The sequence below is a fragment of the Coturnix japonica genome, chromosome 8, assembly GCF_001577835.2.
Source record: "Coturnix japonica isolate 7356 chromosome 8, Coturnix japonica 2.1, whole genome shotgun sequence".
In the NCBI taxonomy this organism is placed as follows: Eukaryota; Metazoa; Chordata; class Aves; order Galliformes; family Phasianidae; genus Coturnix; species Coturnix japonica.
Genome location: NC_029523.1, coordinates 9,242,733 through 9,262,444, shown reverse-complemented (window position 1 = coordinate 9,262,444; position 19,712 = coordinate 9,242,733). Strand labels below are relative to the sequence as shown.

Sequence of the window (19,712 nt, the reverse complement as noted above, 5' to 3'; positions counted from 1 at the left end):
GAACCAATGGCAAATCTGTTTGAAGGAGAGGAGAAATGTAGAATCTTAACACCTGAACACTCATGTTCTTTTGAAAAAGATGGCTATAACTTCCTTTTTTTCATTTTTACTTTGTGGTGATGTTTAGCCCATTTCTGAATTCCTTACTATTCATGAAGAGCATGCTAGGTTACTTTTGTGTACTGTTGCTAGAATTGGGAATCTGTTGTTAGGAAAACAATAATGTGTACTAGGATGTAAATGAAGGTTGTCAGTATTGTAAGTAAAACACTACTGTCATGATGGAACCCTGTACTGACTTCATGTATTTTTTTTCTATACTTTTTCCAGCTCCCCCAATTTTTACGCAAGAACCCAGTGATGAATCTGTGGATGTTGGCTCAAATATCACGCTGCCATGCTATGTTCAGGGTTACCCAGAACCAAAGGTTAAATGGAGGCGGCTGGATGGTGCTTCCCTTTTCTCAAGACCACTTGCTGTTAGTTACATCAGTCAGCTCAGAACAGGAGCACTGTCAATTAATAGTAAGTAGACTAAATTATTAAAGAAAATGTGGTAGAGGGGAATGCAACATATGCGATGCATTTAAATTATACAACTATGTAAAATAGTTAACTTTTTAAAAAACAACAAATTTTATCAGAGATTATGTTTCTGATACTGGTTTTCTTGCTGCTGATGTGCATTGTTTTCCTGTGAGTTTGTGAATTCACTTGTGATTGGTCTTTGGCTTCACTGATATTCATTGAAATAATTACACTTTGTAAACACAATGTGTTTTGTGGTCTCTGTTAATAATGAAGAGCTGTGAATTTTATTTTATTCTTTTTCTCTCAAATGTTTTTAAACTTACTGTTTTAAGCAAGTCCTAATTTGGGCAACAGCTAGGAATTCTGCTAGTGTCTCTGCAATTTCAATTCTCTGAAGCATTCTGGAGTATATGCATGTGTGGATGTGTAAATGCTAGGTATCATTTATGCACAGTAGTGTATACTGTATTAAAGTATATGCAATATATAAAGTGCTGAGAAGTATTGTATGTATCACACCTTTTCAAACAAGTACTCAGTCATTGTTTCCATCCTTTCTGAGAGTGGGAAAGAAATGATCTTAAAAATCAAAATAAAAGAATAAATATAAATATAAAAGGTGGTTGTTTTGTTTTTTTTTTTTTCCTTTTGTAGATTTGTGGGTTAGTGATGAAGGAACTTATGTCTGTGAAGCTGAAAACCAGTTTGGAAGGATTCAGTCACAGCCAGCCACAATCACAGTAACTGGACTGGGTGAGTATGGTTAATGTCAGTGGTACCAGGGAAAGGGAAGATGGACAGCATTTCCATGCATGGGATATGCTGAATTAGGTAACAGTGAGTGGTTGTTTTTTTTTTTTTATGATGAATAGGATGTGAATTTGTTACGTATGTACACAGGGATATAGCTGTGTATCTGTAGTAATGCTTACACAAATGTAGTCAGCACCACAAAATAAATCAGAAGATACTTGCATTGGATATTGTCACTGAGTTCATTGAAATTTTCACATTATAACGTCTTCTTAATAGCTTAGAAAAGTTCCATCTATACTCTAACATGGACCTTAAAAATGATGTATTCATTGCTCTCTTTCTTATTGCTTAGCAAATTGATTAAGGAATGAAAAATCACTGTCATGATGAATCCTAATGATTTTCTACCATGTAATTAAAAAAAAAAAAAAAAAAGTAACAGTGAACTTGCTTATGGCAATGCATTGCTACAGCTGGGAATAAATCTTAGTGAACGAAGAGGACACTAAACATCCTGCTTTGACAATAACTGTGCTTTTAAGGAGTTGTTTATTATCTTGGGCAATTGGCAATACAAGGAAAAATAATGCTGTGGAATGAATGAATTTGTGGGAGGATAAGAATGGTTCTGTCTGCCATCTAAAAAAACATTGGTTAACTTAAAACACATGGTGAAATCTGTAATGCTGATAGTGTTTCATAAAGAAGTTTTTACCTATTTAAAAGCCTCTTCAATATTTTCCCCCAAGTAAGGAAATATATCAATTTGGTATCCATGCAAACATGAGTTTTCAGTCCAGTGCTGGACTGGATCCAGTTTCAGACGGATAATGTCTTTTCTTTGCTGCTGTTACTTAATCATAGAATTATTGTACATGTATTACTCCAACTTTTCATTCCTGTTCTACTCAATCTTCTGTGTCTTTTTTTTTCCCTTCTGCATCACTGACATTTCAGATAGCAGAGCCTTACCCTGTATGTTTTGCCCTTAGATACCTGTGTTACTGCTGTCATGCTTTTTGTTGACTACTGTGTTTTTTTTCCTTCTTTTTTTTTTTTTTTTTCTTTTCCCCCTCTGTAAATCGTATGGTTTTCATTGTAGAAAATATTTCCTGCTCTCTATTCTCGTAGTACCTTGCATAAGCAGACTTTTGTCTGATACTGCTGCAAGAAATATTACTTGACAGGACTAACAGTAAAAATTCACATCCTTACACACACACACATATATATAATGTGTATGTATATATATTTAAGTATATATAAAATATGTATTTAAAAATCCTAATTACTTCTCTTTCCTCCCTCCCCCTATTTCCCCCCCACTCCCTCCCCGTCAAGTTTCACCTCTGATTGGAATGAGCCCAGCCACAGCCAATGTCATTGAGGGGCAGCAACTCACTTTGCCATGCATTCTGCTTGCTGGAAACCCCATTCCAGACCGGAAGTGGATTAAGAACAGTATGGTGGTAAGATTGTTTTCTTTCTTACAAGATTTGTTGGTATAGAAGATCAACAGCAGATGTTTTTAAGCTGTGGTAACACATTGATTTAATTTCCAGAGATTGATATTCAAATTTAGGGATAGATTTCATGTTTACAAATAGAGGTCTATCATGAAATTGGACTTGTTCACTGAAAACAAGGATCCAGTGGCACTGCAGTGACTTCACAACTGACCAACACCACTCAGTGGAAGAGCTACTGCCTGCCCGGGAGAAGCCAGGTGGCTGTATCTGCAAGAGAGAAGCTGCTTATGAGTTTCTGCAGCTGCTTTCATTCAGCCAATCACCTTGAGAAATGACAGTTTATTAGTGTTTGAATCATAAAATCTGAAGTGTTGGAAAATACCTCCAAGCTCATTCAGTCCAACCATTCTCCTACCATCAGTATCTCCCCACTAATGTCCCTTTGTACATCGAAACATTTCTTGAGCACCTCCAGGGATGGAGATTCAGCCATCTCCCTGGGCAGCCTGTGCCAGTGCCTGACCATTCTTAGAGAAATTCTTCCTAATATCCAACCTGAACCTCCCCTGGTGCAACTTGAGGCCATTCCCTCTCATCCTATTGCTAGTTACACAGGAGAAGAGGCTGACCCCAACTTCAGCATGGCTTCCTTTTGAGTAGTTATAATGTGTTAAGGTCTTCTCGGAGCTTCCTTTTCTTCAGACTAAACAATCCCAGCTCCCACACCCGCTTTTTATAAGACAGTGTTTCTATAAAGCCAGTCTTTGTTGCTGAACTATTCTAGCTGATTGGTAAAGATTGCTATGAATTTTTAGTATTGTTAGAGGGTGTACAATTTAAAAAAAGAAATACTGTTTTTTTTGGTGAAAGATACAACTTTGTTATTTTTTGCAGTGGATAATTTTTAAATGTTTCTGTTGGCAGTACGTTAAAGAATAACACAAGTCTATACAGCATGGTATGCTTTGGAGCTGATCTCTTTTGTGATGGTTATACCAAGACTTTCTAGAAGTTTCTGGCAACAACAATGAAAGTAATCTGTTTATGGAAGAGAAACAAGTAGTTGCAATTGTGAGAGTCAATCTGTGACGTCAAGTGGTTGCTGGAATAACAAATACAAAGTGCAATAGAATAATTCAGCTAGGTTTGTTCTTGCTTTAGTGCACGATTATAAGGTACCCTGTTGGTTGGATATGTGCTGTAGCAGAGCAGAGTTGCCACTATAGACATTAATTCCACTCCAGCATGATATATGAGGTGCTACCAAAGTATTATTTAAAGTTAACTTTTATGAAAGGTGGAAAGTAGGAAAAGCTTTAGTAAAATTCTCCAGGAACATAGAATTTTCTTTTAGTGTGAACGAGTAAAAAGAGTAAAGCTGCACATACCAAAATGAAGACTATCAAGTGTGTATTTTCTTATTAAAACCATTACTCTTTTGGCAGCTGGTTCCCAACCCTTACATTAATGTTCGAAGTGATGGGAGCCTGCATCTTGAAAGAGTTCGGCTGCAGGATGGAGGTGATTATACCTGCAAGGCCAGTAACGTTGCTGGGACAAACAACAAAACCACTACTGTTAATGTGTATGGTAAGGAGCACTGTCTTGGTACTTAGTGCTGGCTGCAAGAAGAGTGTGTGTGTCTTACTAACAGGAAATCTCACTGGAGCTTTCACATGACAGTTGTATTAATTTCTAAAATTTTCTCTTTATTCTGATGTTACTTTGAAAAGTAATATTGTGGGAAATAGGCCCACTTCACAGGATGGAACTGAAGAATTGAGAATGTTTTTAAATTGGAACAAAAATAACATCATTTTGTGGTCATAAAAATTCCTCATTTTGAATTATCTGTAAAGATTAGACTGTGCAGACTTGAGGTTTATTAACAAAACAGATGTAAGCAAGAATTTGCAAGAAAATTGTGTCGGGCAGTGTTGGAGGCATTTAGTAAGTAATACAAAGAAGGACAACTCGTAGGAGAATTGCAATTAAAATAAATTGTGAGCTTGGCAATTTTTTTTTTTTTTTCTTAACCATATCAGAAATTACACTAAGGCAGGTATAAGGCCTCTGGTTACCCATCTGTATTTCAGCTGTGGATACTTGTATTAACTGTGTGTGGGCTCCTAGCTACTTCATGGTTTACAGCCTGGAAGTTTCTCATGTGTTGAATTAATAACGGGAGATTTAATTTAAGATGAACTGAAGATGCTGGAACAATATTTTATGTTAACACCTGTTTTTTGTTAATGTTTATGTTAGCCAGAGAAACATTCAGTGTCTGATAAGGGTCTTCCATATGAACATTAGTTTCTGGAATTTTTCAGAACTGGGGAACGGAAAGGAATATATTTTTATGTTTTTTTGAAAGATCTAGTTCTTGCTATTACAAACTTAAGTCTGACCTCCTTCTTTCTGTTGAATTCCAGCTTGGTGAAGGAGGGGCTTTCTTGTCGCCTCCTGTTATTGCTTTTGTGTTGTGATCTACTGGTTTTATAAAGTTCATCTAACTGCCCAATCCCTTCAGATGCCATCACTGCAGCTAGCTCAACTTTGTAGCATTTATTACAGAAATGAAATGTTCTTGGAGAGGAATTCAATCTTCATTTTTAAACCTTCACTGTTTAAAGGATGTTGTCCATTGCTAGAAGTTGATTCAGCACCAAAAATCCCGAGCCCATCCTAATGAAAGATGCAGTATAAAATGGCTTGTTTTAGGAATTAAGCCTAAAATGTCACCAGTTAGTAGTGTGGCAAATCCTTCCTTGACATTCATTATGAACAGGTACTTATTTTGTCAAAAGACTGGAGGCAGAAGGTGGCAGGTCAGTTCTGATTTGGAAGTTGAGATAACAGGCTGAAAATTTGCCAATTTTTGTAATCTGTCTGAAGCAGTAGTTGAGTATGAGAGTTTTATTGAATGAGCTGTACTGTGGTTTGAAATATGTCTTTTACAAGTTTTTAATATTTGCATTAATTTTCAGTTCTGCCCATTATTCAGCATGGACAGCAGATTTTCAGCACCATTGAAGGAATCCCAGTAACACTGCCATGTAAAGCAAGTGGAGTTCCTAAGCCATCTATTACTTGGTCTAAGGTAATGTCTCATCTTTGAGCTGTTCATGATGGATGATGAACTGAAGACATCTTTTACCTGTCCTAAAACTCGACAAGAGGTGCAACCAAACACTTCTGTTATGAGGGATCTGGAGATATCTGTTTATTGGTCTGCTTTTGTTTCTGTGCTTTCTGGCTATGGATTAGCTATACATCAAGGTTCTCTTCTTTCTCTTCTATGGAAGGGCTTATATAATTATTGTTGTGACTTTATCATTTTCAGTACTTCGGAAATTCTTAGTATTCCTGTTAAGAGTTGGTAATTTTGGATTAGACAACCTACCACAGCCTGAAAGTTAATTTTTGTTTAGGATTGCTTTAAAATGACTTTTTTTTTTTTTTTTCATAGAGGTATGTGTCTCTAATAATGGAATTGGGGGGTTAGCTGTCTGTCACTTTTCAGTCGTGTCATTGACAGTAGGTCCACTGAGGAGGACCTCAACTTTTTTGAGACCATCTGAAAATCAGGCTGAGATGGTTAGTTGAGGTTTGTTTTTTTTTAGCATAATTTCTGGTAATAATAGTTATTCAAGATGTGCTGCAGCTTGCATGACATTGCTGTGAAGGCACTGTTGTGTCAGAAGTTGTGCTGATGTAATTGACTGAGACCTTATGAACATCTTCCTTTGAAAGAATGTGTGGCTGGAAAGCTGCCTGGTGGAAAGGGACCTTGGTGTGTTGATGGACAATCAGCTGAATATGAGCCAGCAGTGTGCCCAGGTGGCCAAGAGGGCCAATGGCATCCTGGCTTGTATCAGGAATGGTGTGGTGAGCAGCACTAGGGAAGTCATCCTGCCCCTGTACTCAGCATTGGTGAGGCCTCACCTCGAGTACTGTGTTCAGGTTTGGGCACCTCAGTACAGAAAGGACATGGAAGTACTGGAGCAGGTCCAAAGAAGGGCAACAAGGCTTGTGAAGGGCTTGGAAAATCAGCCCTATGAGGAGAGGCTGAGGGAGCTGGGGCTGCTTAGTCTGGGGAAAAGGAGGCTGAGGGGGAGACCTTGTTGGTCTCTTCCAGTGTCTGAAAGGTGCTTACAGTAAGAGTGGGACAGGTCTCTTCTCACTGGTGATAAGTGACAGGATGAGGGGAAATGGCCTCAAGTTGCGCCAAGGTAAGTTTAGGTTGGATGTTAGGAAACACGGGTTACCTAGAGTTACCTATGCCCGTGACAGGGGGGAGCCACCCCGTAGGGCCCCCGGGGCCCAGAAAGCAGGGTGAAAAGGGAAATGGGATAAAAACAGTGGCAATCTAAGGAGGAAAAACTTATTTTACTAAATATGATATCAGAATACAAGATAACACAATATAATATAATTGAGGCTAATAAATTGAACGAAACAGAGAGACAGAGTCTCTGAAAACCGAGAGGCCTACTGTGAACTCTAGGCGACACGGCTGGAACGCTTCCCACTCTCCGAGAAGTCCGAGAGAGAAAAAACTCCAGCCTGGGAATGAGATTATATAGCGTCCTGGTCTTGTGACTTATCCCTGACCGTGATGTTCTTTGGGATATGTCGTCGTCTTCTGTGAACTGCACATTCGATAAAAGTATCCATGCTTTACATGATGTTATTATGTGGAATACTGATAGCAAAAACCAGACACTAATAACTTTAATATTCCTTTAAGAGTTTAAATGTTTTCATTCCACAAAATTCAGCTGTTATTGAGTTAGTTATTTGCATTTTGCTGTATTTTTGGAGATCCAAGAACTGTGGACTTTTTCTCTTTCTTTCTACAGAAAGGAGAAATAATTCTTCCCAGCAATGGGAAATTTTCTGCAGGTTCTGATGGGAGTCTCTATGTAGTTTCGCCAGAGGGTGAAGAGACTGGGGAATATGTGTGTACTGCAACAAATGCTGCTGGTTACGCTACAAGGAAAGTCCAGCTGACCGTATATGGTATATATGAGCTAAAATATATAGTATCATTTTGATGTTGAGATGATTTGTGTGCTTAGCAAGGGTTTTATGACTTTCAGTTATTGGTGCTATAGTATAATATATAATATATATTTCGGCTACTGGTTGCAAACTGCCTATACGGTACAGATGTCAACATATGCATGAACTGCGTATATTAATTGCTGTCCCGCTTTTTAGGCAGATAGTGCAGGCTTGTTGGTATTTGTAGTGTTGTAAGGAGGCATCAATCAATGTGTGAGCTAACTAGGTGTAGAATGTTGGCATTACAGTGATTTATGGCAGCAAATCTATTGCAGACATGTCTTTAAAAACAGGACTGTAATTTTATATACTTCACACACACACACACACACACACAAAAAAAAAAAGGTTGATCTGAACTATAGTTATTACATTTGTACACGTATACATATTCACTGCAGCTTCTTAATGTGTTCCATGTTATAGTGAAACCTAGAGTATCCAGGCCTGGAGACCAGCAAGGGCATGGACCTATAGAGATCTCAGTAATTACAGGAGAAGATATAACTCTCCCGTGTGAAGTAAAGAGCTTGCCACCTCCCATAATTACCTGGGCTAAAGAGACACAGCTCATATCTCCATTCTCTCTAAGGTAACAACAAATTGCAATTGTTTGATGAAAACAAAAGAAAAATGAAATTGTGCCTCAGATTTTAAGATTTTGGTTTTTTGATTACCTATTGATCAGTTGGAAGATATGAAGTTGTCCTTCAAGAGGACCACAGGTTTAAAAAACTTTCCAGACTGAATGTGGATCCTTCTCTGAAGGAAGCAAAGTCTGCACACTGTTGTACTGTGGTGTGTGTTTGTACACCGTGCCAGAACTTCAGTATTTTCTCTGAAATGTGCAAGCTCAGGAGGTCAGGATAAGAGGATCCCTTGTATGTGTACTGTAGCTGTGCCCAGAGATCCATGTAAATTGTGTCTAATTTAAAATCTTTATAAATCTGTTTTACTTAGTACTTCATACTATTCTTAGGAAAGCACTGCCTGTTCTTCATCGGAAGTCTGGAAACGCAGCAGATTTGAGATGATAATAAGTGTTTGTGAATGCTTACATGGGCTCAGTGTTTGCTATGCTTTGGATGCAAAACTGTTCTGATACTCTTGAAAATGTGACAGCATAGTTAAATGTTTGTAAAAACAGAATTGACAGTCGGGGAGACTGTGGAGGTGGGCTGCAAAGTTAGGGTTCTTTCATACTGTTTTAGTGTGATGGGAAAGAAGAGAAAGGGCAGTTGTCTGTATGTGCTCAGTTGCAGTGCTGGGCACTGTCACAGGGTGTGCTAGTGCTTCCTTGTCTCCCAGCTACCTCAAAAGAGGCAAAGGCTGCAGCTGCATTTGTAAACCAGGAAAGGATGATGCTGCCAGGTGCATGCTGTAGCAGCTGCTGTACCCATTGTCTAGTGTGTCTTCATGATCAAAGTGAAATATTAAGCAGTTGTACAGACCTGAAAAAGGACCTGTCACTTTTGTGGCCAAACTTTGGCCTCAGATCCTCCTCTCCCACTGATTCTTGAACAGCTTAACAGCTGGTAGGTGCCAGCTGAGTAATCTGTGTGGAACAGATGTATGGAGAGTTAATTTGGAATTAGTACTCTGTTGTAAAATTTTCTGTTTTGCCCTGTGAACTTATTGCATGCATTAATGAATCTGCATTCTTGCTCCATTACTTGTCCTCATTTTACCTCAAGAGACATAGATAAATTAGGCTCACTGTGGAGCTGTCTGAGCTCTCCAGAGTAGCAGTGATCAACTCAGCTCATTCTATAAAATTGTTTACAGATGTCAGCAAAAGTTAGAGCTTTTGAAAGCAGATATGAAGAAACTTCTCTCAGAAAGCATTTGTAATAAATGGGCAAAGTAATGGGAGATGAGTTATCCCATCAATCGTATCTTTTGGGGTTATTTAAAAAAACAAGCATTGGATAGATAGGGGCATCATGATATTAGATGAATATCAGTGGCCTGAATGAAATGCACTTCACTTTCTTCCACTCATCCCTTCAGCCTGTCATATTCTCCAGATTCAGCAGTGCCAGAGAAAGGAAGATGAGTGATACCACCAATTCCCACCAACTTTGCCTTTATTCTGTATATAACTTTGAGTGCTGTTTGCTTCTTGTCAACTTCTAGCTGCTTTTTTTCTCTTTCCTCCTATTTTCTTTTTCCTTTTGAACTGCTACAGAAGAAGAGTTTGGCTTAGCTGGCCAAGTCTGTATCCTTGTACTCTTGTGTCTTGCAATCCTTAGACCAGAGCTAGAGTGAAATTCAGTGTTACATCATTAATTAATAATATCAAGAAACGTTTGGATGTTGTGTTGAGGGATCTGATTTAGCTGGGAAGTATTGGTGATGGTTGGACTGGATGTTCTTCTAGGTCTTTTCCAATCTTGATAATTCTGTGATTCTGTGATTATGTAGTCAGAAATAATGACAGTTCTATAAGCTCCAGAGCTGGTGGTTTTGAATCGGAATGCTCTTCACATCTCTCCTCCCCTTCATCCTGAACCATCATGAAGTATTTTGGCCATGCTGAAGTAGAATCACAATCTGTTTAATGCAAACTTTCTGACTCTGCTGACCTGGGATGAGCATAAATCTGTGATGGGAGGCTCTACCATGATGGGAACCTCTACCAGATGTTTTTTCCATTTCTAGAAATGAGGCAGGTTGCTGTATCTCCTGTAAGTAGGTAGAACCAGATGTTACAATTTGCGTCTTATTTAGATACTTGCTCTATATTCTTCATGTGGCTCAGTAGAGAGTTGGAAAAAATGAATAAGTCATAGTTTAGTAATATGGCGCAGCTCAGTGTGCCATGTAGAATGCTGGTAATTTAGCTGGTAGTGATCAGTCGTGTAAGTAAGGATCATTCACCATTCTGTAGATGTTTATACAGCGTATCTGCTTCTTAATTTTGCAGACATACTTTCCTACCCTCAGGGTCAATGAAGATCAGTGAGACACAAGTTTCAGACAGTGGAATGTATTTCTGTGTAGCCACCAATATTGCTGGGAATGTGACTCAGTCAGTGAAACTAAGTGTACATGGTAAGTTTTAACTTAAATAAAATCATCAGCAAGTTTCAACATTGAATTTAGTATCCTAAAGATGTTATATACGTTAAATATAATTTTAATGTATAGTTACATTTTTTCTTTCATATGTTAAATGCTACTGACCCATACTCTTTCTGCTCTTATTATCTCCATATGCAAATTGTTTTTATTGATTATATGGAAAAGAAATACTGTATAGATGTACACATTAGGTGTACACATTACCTGAATATATATGTTTGTTCCTATATATGTACACGTTCCTTTCATGTCACTTAGGCTCATGGAAGAATTACAGCTGTATAGCATGTTTGACTCTAAGGCCAGCCAGAAGAATTTTAAGAGTTAAAAACTCTTGTTCTAATACTCTTGGATGTTCTCTGTGCAACAGAGTCCTCAGTATTAGGTTTGAAAACAATGTCTGAAAATCGCAAAGTTGTCTGAGGCTTGTAGATGCTGAGTTCCCACCAGCCTTAATGGTTCCCTGTCACTACAATCCCTGATAAGAATCCAGCTTTCCCTCAGACCCCTCTAGATATCACAGGCCTCTACCAGGTCTTCCTGGAGCCTTCTGCTTTCCAGGCTGAACATCCCCGTTCTCTCAGCCTGAGCCATCTTACTTTTCTATGTGAACTAGAATTCACATAGAAATGTATCCACCTTCCTCCCCCTCAGAGAAGGTGTCTAGTTTCTCTTGCTGAGAGATGCCCCCTTCCCTTCCCTCTCCTTCTTACCACAAATCATCGAATTCTCACCCCCTTGCCTCCCTCCTACTCTTGTTGTGATGGGGCTCCAACCACAGTCTCCTTACAACTTATGTAATGTCATCTATCTTTAGCTCCACGCTCTCACTTTTGTTTCTCCTCATCTGTATCAGATAGAAGCACAGCTTGTGGCATGCATCCCTGTTGCTGGTGCTGATGCACAGAGGAGAGTGGGAGCAGGAGCTGTGACCTGGCACAGCCCAGACGGTGCTGGTCATTGCATGTCGTGTATGTAGTTCTGCTGTGTCTCATGCAGAGTTTGAAAGTGCCTCACATGCCATAAATGTGCCAGCATGGAACTCCTGCCCCTGGCAGCTCTAAACGCTTCAATTTCATGAATGCAGTTATAATGACTGTAACGGTTTTCTGTAGAGAGAGGTCTGATATCACTGTGCATCTTTATTTGTCTGTGATTGTACATTAACAGAAGAAACGGCACTTGTTACTGCTTCAGACATTTGTTTTTAGACTTTACTGAAAGTGATCCTTAGAAAAACATTGTGGCAGAAGAGTTCAGTCAGATTTGTATTATTTTTTTGGGATCAGAAAGATCTTTTCCAGTAGTATTTTATCTTTTTGTCTGAACTTGTATTTGGAAGCATACAAAAGTTAGGAATTAGGGGAAGGAAATTAAAATGTCAAAAGGGAAATGTAATTAAATTTTTAGTAAAAGCTTTTGATTCTTTTTGTTATGAAAAGCCAGCATGCTTAACATTTCAGATCTTCAGGGTGTAATAATAATACTCATATGGAAGTAGTGCAATAGAATTTGAAATGTAGCTTCTCCAGATGCCTTTAGTGATAAGCTATTGTACATCCTACCTGTAAATAATGTGCAGTTCTGCATGTGAGAGAGTTCTGTTTCACCCAATAAAGAAGGATGTTTTCTAAAATGACAGAGAGAATAACTGCCTTCAGAAATGATCTTGTACATCACTTCCTTCGCATTACTGTTGACTTAACATGTCATCTTGCTTAGTTCCTCCTAAGATACAACGTGGTCCTCAAATTATGAAAGTCCAGGCTGGCCACAGAGTTGACATACCCTGCAGTGCCCAGGGGAGCCCTCCGCCAACAATCACCTGGTTTAGAGGCAGCAATGCTGTGCCAATAGAGAGTGGGCAGCCCACTCACAGCCTGGGTGGAGCTCTGAGCATCAGCAACATCCAGCTTTCCAGTGCCGGGATCTACAGGTGCATCGCCAGTAATGCAGCAGGCAGTGACACCTCTGAGATAACAATTCAAGTTCAAGGTATTGCTGCTAGGACTGTAACCTTGCCTTCTCCTCTATGTTTAGTTTTATGGCAACACAGTCAGGTTTATATTTTGGAGGGTGATGTGCCTTGCCATTGACAGTTACAGCATGTAAAATCCAAGTCTGTTCTAGATGTTATGGTCTGATGTTAATTTAGAAAACTTGGGAGTATGCAAACATTCTGTGGAGAGTTAGCAGAAATAAGAAATTCAAATTGTTTATTTTTTCTTTTAAATCTTCATGATATTTTTCATTTGCTTTTGAAGTATGTAATTAAAACCAGATACCATTATGGGAAATCTTCTCTTCAAATATTTTCACTGTGTGTTCATTCGCATCTCACATTTTCATAGACTGTTTCTGAACATCAGAACTTGGTGGCACAGCTTCAAAAGGAACTGGAATTTTTCATAAGCTTCATCAGTCAGTATGCTATTAAAATGGTGATGGGGCAGCAGTGATTCATGTGTCAGTTTAAACATATACTATAACTCCTCACATGATCAGCTGACATTTGGCAATGCAGCATGACTGACTTAAGTAGGAAGTGTGTACGAATCTTCGTACTAATATATGGTACGAAGAAAAAAAAAATTTTTTTAAGTTTATCTCATTTTTTAGAATTTGCAATAACATTGTCTCTCCCTTCAGAAGACATATAGCATTTTTTTTTTCCAATTTAAGTCAAAAGTTTTATTTGTATTGATTGCTTCCTAAATATTCCTCTCGAAGTCAAGCCTGCTTGTGAGGTACACTTCATCATTGTAGAGTGGTAGTGTATGAATAAGAGAGATTCAAAAATTATGAATTGCCAGACTGCATTCTTACATTTGGAAGCAAGCATAAAAAAAAATTTTGAGCAGTCTAATTTTCTTTCAGAGCCACCTACTATAGGTGATCTTGATCCTCCATACAATAATCCCTTTCAAGAAAGAGTGCCAAATCAACACATTGCATTCCCATGTCCAGTAAAAGGTATGTATCAGTATTACCTCTTTCAGTGACAAAAGTATACTTTTCTGTTGACCACTGATAATTGATAATCCTTGTTATTGTAAAAATGTAAAATATGCAGTGTTTTCCATATATACTTTGTATGGAAAATTCAATCTAATTGCAGTTTAAATAAATTGATGAGGTACTTTAAAAGTCGTTACTAGCCAACAGGGATATTTAAATGTTTAGAACTGAGTTTTTTAGCTGTGATCCTTACTCGTAACTGTAAATTTGAAGGCTCATGAACTCCCAGTGGATTGTGCTTGCCAGCAAGCAATGGCAGTTATTCAAATCCTTCTTATTCTGAGCTGTGTGAACTGATGCTTGAAGTTTTGCATTATCTTGTTAGGTATTCCAAAGCCTGTCATCAAATGGCTACATAATGGAAGAGAACTGACAGGCAGAGAACCAGGAATTTCAATTCTGGAGAATGAAATGCTGCTGATCATAGCTTCTGTTACACCTGCTGATAATGGAGACTATATCTGTGTAGCAACCAATGAAGCTGGAAGAAGAGAAATAAAATATAACCTGAGAGTTCATGGTAAATAATAAGCACAACTACTGGGGGCATATTTGGAAAGAGATTATTCTGTTTCATTGTTGGAGATTGCATGTCCCAAATCTTCCCATGGGCAGCTGAATCATGAAAACTAAGCTGAGTTTCTATGATACTGTTACTCTTCATGTATTTTTTATTATTTCTGTTAACATAATTTTATAAACAGTCTTTGTGTAACTTAAAGAGCTAGGTTAGTCTCATTAGTAGAGAGCTCTAGTCATTGTTGATAACTTTAACACAAGTAACAGGTGAAGACTCATAGTGAGATGTTAAAGTTTTGAGATAGTTTTACATTTCATATGGTAAGTATGAGAAAAGTTGTTTGTCAGAATGACCATAGAATAAAAGACACTCTTCCCTAATCCTAATTGCAAAATAGGAAATCTATGGATGACTGTGAGATATGTTTTCATATGGCACGTTTTACTTCTTAGACAGTACTTTTACTCCTGTTCACTACTCACGGTTTTGATGCCCGAGCAGGTTCATGTGTTTACACTTAGAAATGCAGGAACTCCATCATGTGCCAGCAAGGCTCACCGATGGGGTTTGGGTTTTTCTAATCCATCACATAGGACCTTACTCTTTAATCTTACATGTTTACAAGTGACAGGCAGGTATTCTTGGGGATGATGAGAGCAGTGAAGAGGAAGGATTATTCTCTGCAATTTACCTCCTTTAATATTCTAAGCAAATAACATGGCATTTTACAGAGTAGTCTCTTTAAATGGTGGTGGAGATTGTGTTCCAGCAGACTCCTTGAAATTCTGCTGTAGAGCAAGAGAAGAGTCTTGTTCTTTGATAAGAGAAGAACATCGGGAGAGTGGTCCAGAGTCAAAGGGGAAATGGAAACTTTCGGGATGAATGAAATGAAAAATGCCTGAAAAATGTAGATGATAGAGGTCTTTGACTTGGGGAAAGGATGAAGGTGGGAAATCACAGAGTTAGAAGACTGAATACACATATGGCTTTGAACTTTCTTGTAGTTCCTCCTGAAATTAGAGATCAAGAAAAGGTGACAAATACATCTATAGTTGTTAATCAGCCTGTAAGTCTCTTCTGTGAAGTATTTGGAAATCCATTCCCAGTCATCTCCTGGTATAAAGGAGATATCCAGGTATGCACAATTAATTTAATTGGTGTAACTGTAGCCATTTTCAGTTACAGAATATTTTGTGTTAATTTTTTCTTTTGAGTGCTTGATATGAGATTTCATTGAAAGTAAATATATGTATATACCTTAAGTACATTTAAACTGTACTAAGAACACCCACAGAGACATCCAGATAAATATGAAATATGACTAATCTATTAATTTGACTGTTCAATAAATCAAAAGCAGACTTTTTTGGGATCTACCTAGGAATTAGCCTTGGAAGTCTTACAGTTCTGTGAATGCCAGAATGCTTGCAAAGGGTATTGGTATTTTCTTCATTTTGTAGATGGAGACATGGGAATTCTTAGAAGTGATTTGAATTTCTAAGGGTTACCCGTGGGTCCTGTGCTTATTCTTGTAGCTGATAAGCGATAGTTTATATTAGGAGAGATCTCTTTATGCACATTTATGTCTAACTGCTATTGATGAACAAAGAGTTTCTTTATTATTTTCACCATCTCTTGTATGTTGTGCTAAAAGTCATATTGGATAGATTGCGGTTGAGATATGCTGTAACTGAAAAGGAAAATGGATAATTTTTAAACAGAAACTACCATGTTCTTATAAAGATCCATCTGTGATATCTGTCTGATGTAACTTGGATTACGTAAGGCTCATGTCGTGGGTTCTTTTAAGGTTGTGGAAAGCAATACTCTCCAGATTTTGCACAATGGAAAGATACTGAAGCTCCTTAAAGCTACTGTTCATGATGCTGGGCAATACTCATGCAAAGCCATAAATATAGCAGGAAGCTCTGAGAAGCTCTTTAACCTACATATACTAGGTTAGTTCTGTTTTTGTTTGTTTGCATGTTTGTTAAATGAAAAAAATAGTTGAAATTTAAGAAACCAATAAGTTTCAACTTACTATAAATGGGTTCTTCCTCTCATCTCACCTTAAATATTGTCTACTGAAGCACTTTTTATGATGCATTATGAATGCTTAAAATTTGCCATTCTCATAGTAACACAGACAGAATGCTGTTTCTCATTCTGGATTTTGGTCTTTGCTACTTTATTTTGTATTTTAAGGGTACAGCGCACTGAGATATAAAAGAGTTATGCAGTTTAGCAACATGAATATGGGACTGCTTGTTACAGTAGAAGTGATGTTGTGAATGAGCAGTAGTCTTGCAGTGAAAACTTAAGTTGTTTCAAGGGAACAGCATTATCCACTGCAGCATTTCTTCCAGTCTCCAAGTTTATCTTCCCTGTTTAAATACCAGTTCTTCCTGTTACATGTCTTTTTTTGAAGTTCCTCCAAGTATAATAGGCGCTGATACCCCCAGTGAAATTGCAGTCATCCTCAACCAGGAAGTGAGTCTGGAATGCAGAGCCAAAGGTTTTCCTTTCCCTAGCATTCATTGGTTCAAAGACAGCAAGTAAGTATACAGGTTTTTTTTTTGGCCTATATCTAGGTTATTTTTCTCTTAGAACATAGAGGAAAAAGATGCACAGTAGCAGCAAGCTCTGCTTTTAACTACATAATGTTAGATTATTGTCATTGGATAAAATTAGCGGTAGCATAACATGGCAAGTCCTTTATTCAAAACTCAGCATCCTGCTTGTTTTTGTAAACTATCCCATTTCTGACACAGGTGCCTGCAGGGCATGTTTACAGTATTTGAAGCTAGGAAATGTATGAGCCAAGACAGGCACAACCCTTTCTTTGAGCTTTAGTCTATCTTGAAATACAGTTTTTGTTGTAATATGGCTGTTCTGTTGGCATGATTTTTTAATTAGTGTTAACCTTCTTTTCTAACTGGTGTATTGAACAGTTCTATATATATATATATGTATATATATTTAGAGTGTATATCTATCGATCTATATTCTATATATATTATATATATTCTCTCTCTCTCTCTCTCTCTCTATATATATATATACATATACTCTCACTATCTATCCATCTATCTATCTACCTACATACCCTAAAGGTTTAAGAACAGTTCTAGCCTCCATGTTTCAATTCTTCATCTTATCTTCCTGGAAAGCATGCAAAAATATAATACTTGGCAGTTTAAATATTAGCTGTAAATAGTTTTAAACAGCATTGGTATTTAATAGTTTAGCTAGTCTCCATATTGAACTCACAGATGTTCTGGTATGACAAGAAGTTGATATATTTATACTTCCATGTAGTATATACAGATTTTTTTGTTATCAGCAAAGGATTATCATGACCTAGTAATTAGAAAAGGGAACTGAGATCAGGAGTAGGACTCAGGCGCTGCTGCTGGCATTCTGGATGGCCTGCATAAAGTACCTTTGTGTTTGGTTTCTTCTGAGAACCAGGAGTCAACACAGTTATAACAATTCCTTGTTGTATCGTGATTCTTTGGATGGATGCTGTTTCTCTGGTGTTAAATGATACTCTTCAATGCAATTGCTGCCATTAAAGGAATCCTTTTTGTAATTGTCAGTTTAAATTAATGCCAAAAGGGTGGGGTCATAGTTCTGTATAGTGAAATAATCTCTATTTCAGGCCCCTGTTCTTGGGTGATCCCAATGTTGACCTTGTGGAGAAAGGTCAAGTTCTGCATATAAAGTCTGCTCGAAGGGTTGACAAAGGTCATTACCAGTGCAGTGCCACTAATGATGCTGGCAAACAAATTAAGGAGGTCAAGCTGATCATCCATGGTGAGTTTATACAATGCTTGATCCAAGAAAATCCTTCAGTTTTGCACACAGGATTTTTAAAGGGAGATGCTCAGTCAAATATAAATTACTTAGGAATAAGTTAAATTTAATGCAGAAATACAAAAGAAGGTTTGAAAAGAGTCAGATATAAATAGTCACTGATAAAGAGATTCCAGAAGGTCTTCAGGCAGAGTACTATTTCATCTCTCTCAAGTTGCTGTAGTGGTCATTGATTGTCACGGTTTAAACAAAAATCCACCTGCGGCCGTGACAGGGGGCTGTGGGCCCCGCAGGGGCCCTAGGCCTAAAGGAAAAAAGTTAATTAGGAAAAGAAAACAGCGGCAATGATCTAAGGAGGCACACTTATTTACTAAAAATACTATATCGAAATACAAGATAATACAATAAAATTGAAAACTGAGCTAACGAATCAAGCAAAATAGGAGAGAGAATGAGTCCCAAAACCGAGAGGCCTACTGTGAATCTAGGCGAAACGGTGAAGGCTCCCACATACTCCCCTGAAAGCCAGAACTCAAAAGACATCAGTCTATCCTGCGACATAGTTAATATAGTGTCCAGGTCCCGTGACCTATCTCTCTGCTCGTGTTGTTCTCTGGGAGATGTAGTCTTCTTCTGTAAGTTGCAGATTCAGTAAAATTATTCATGCTTTGTATGATGTTATGATGTGGAATACTGATAGCAAAATTACAAAATTATTAAACCATGACATTCCACCCCTTATTCTACATCATTACATTATGCTTATACATACATACACACTCATACGTATAGTTGTGAGTAATCAGCAACCTTATTTTCTCAACAATTTATATTTATTCCATACAAATTTCTAAGTTGAGAACAAAACTCTATAACCTAACCCACTATTATTTATTAATTTTGAGAAAAATGGCAAAACTGTCAGAAAAAGGAAAACATGTCAGCGGTGGAGGAGAAAGGCCGTGCTAGTAGGGCGTCCCCCACATCAAGGTGCACTCATCCTACTCCAGCCGCCACAGCAGATTTCCTTTTGACTTATACTTCTTTCCATGTGTGCTCTACACATGCATGGCCGGTGCACGATATAGAGTCCAGATGGAAAACTTGCTTACAGAATGCCTAATTAAGGTATATAGAAAAAAGTGTTTCCTTAACATTAATCTACTCTATCTTAAGTCCTGTACCTAATTGGACATTCGTCAAATATTTCTGAGACTCTACCTATATATCTACAAGAAATCATTGGCTGCACTCCCCCAACATCAAATTCCCTTGTGGTGCACATTGGACATTCCCATTTTTGTCCATCATCCACCACGTGCACCCAGGTCCCTGGGCAAAGACAGTACCCCGGAGAGGTTTGCCCTTTCCAGATGCTGGAAGGACCCAAACTGTTTTTCCCAACACACTCTTTATGTGTACTACAGGAACCTTATCTCCCTCCACAGTAC

At 38.0% G+C, this 19,712-nt stretch overlaps 1 protein-coding gene across 10 annotated transcripts in view; it reads left to right on the top strand.

Moving 5' to 3' along the window:
* HMCN1 (hemicentin 1) overlaps positions 1–19,712 on the top strand; it is a 185,413-nt gene that overhangs the window by 70,649 nt on the left and 95,052 nt on the right. For all 10 annotated transcript variants that reach the window (XM_015869879.2, XM_015869881.2, XM_015869884.2 and 7 more), the window contains exons 16-30: positions 331–525; positions 1,186–1,284; positions 2,629–2,756; positions 4,202–4,346; positions 5,744–5,856; positions 7,619–7,778; positions 8,250–8,415; positions 10,750–10,877; positions 12,630–12,902; positions 13,785–13,880; positions 14,251–14,445; positions 15,450–15,580; positions 16,256–16,403; positions 16,874–17,000; positions 18,107–18,261. In XM_015869879.2, coding sequence (XP_015725365.1) covers positions 331–525; positions 1,186–1,284; positions 2,629–2,756; positions 4,202–4,346; positions 5,744–5,856; positions 7,619–7,778; positions 8,250–8,415; positions 10,750–10,877; positions 12,630–12,902; positions 13,785–13,880; positions 14,251–14,445; positions 15,450–15,580; positions 16,256–16,403; positions 16,874–17,000; positions 18,107–18,261 — 2,259 coding nt within the window. The remainder of the gene's footprint in view (positions 1–330; positions 526–1,185; positions 1,285–2,628; positions 2,757–4,201; positions 4,347–5,743; positions 5,857–7,618; positions 7,779–8,249; positions 8,416–10,749; positions 10,878–12,629; positions 12,903–13,784; positions 13,881–14,250; positions 14,446–15,449; positions 15,581–16,255; positions 16,404–16,873; positions 17,001–18,106; positions 18,262–19,712) is intronic.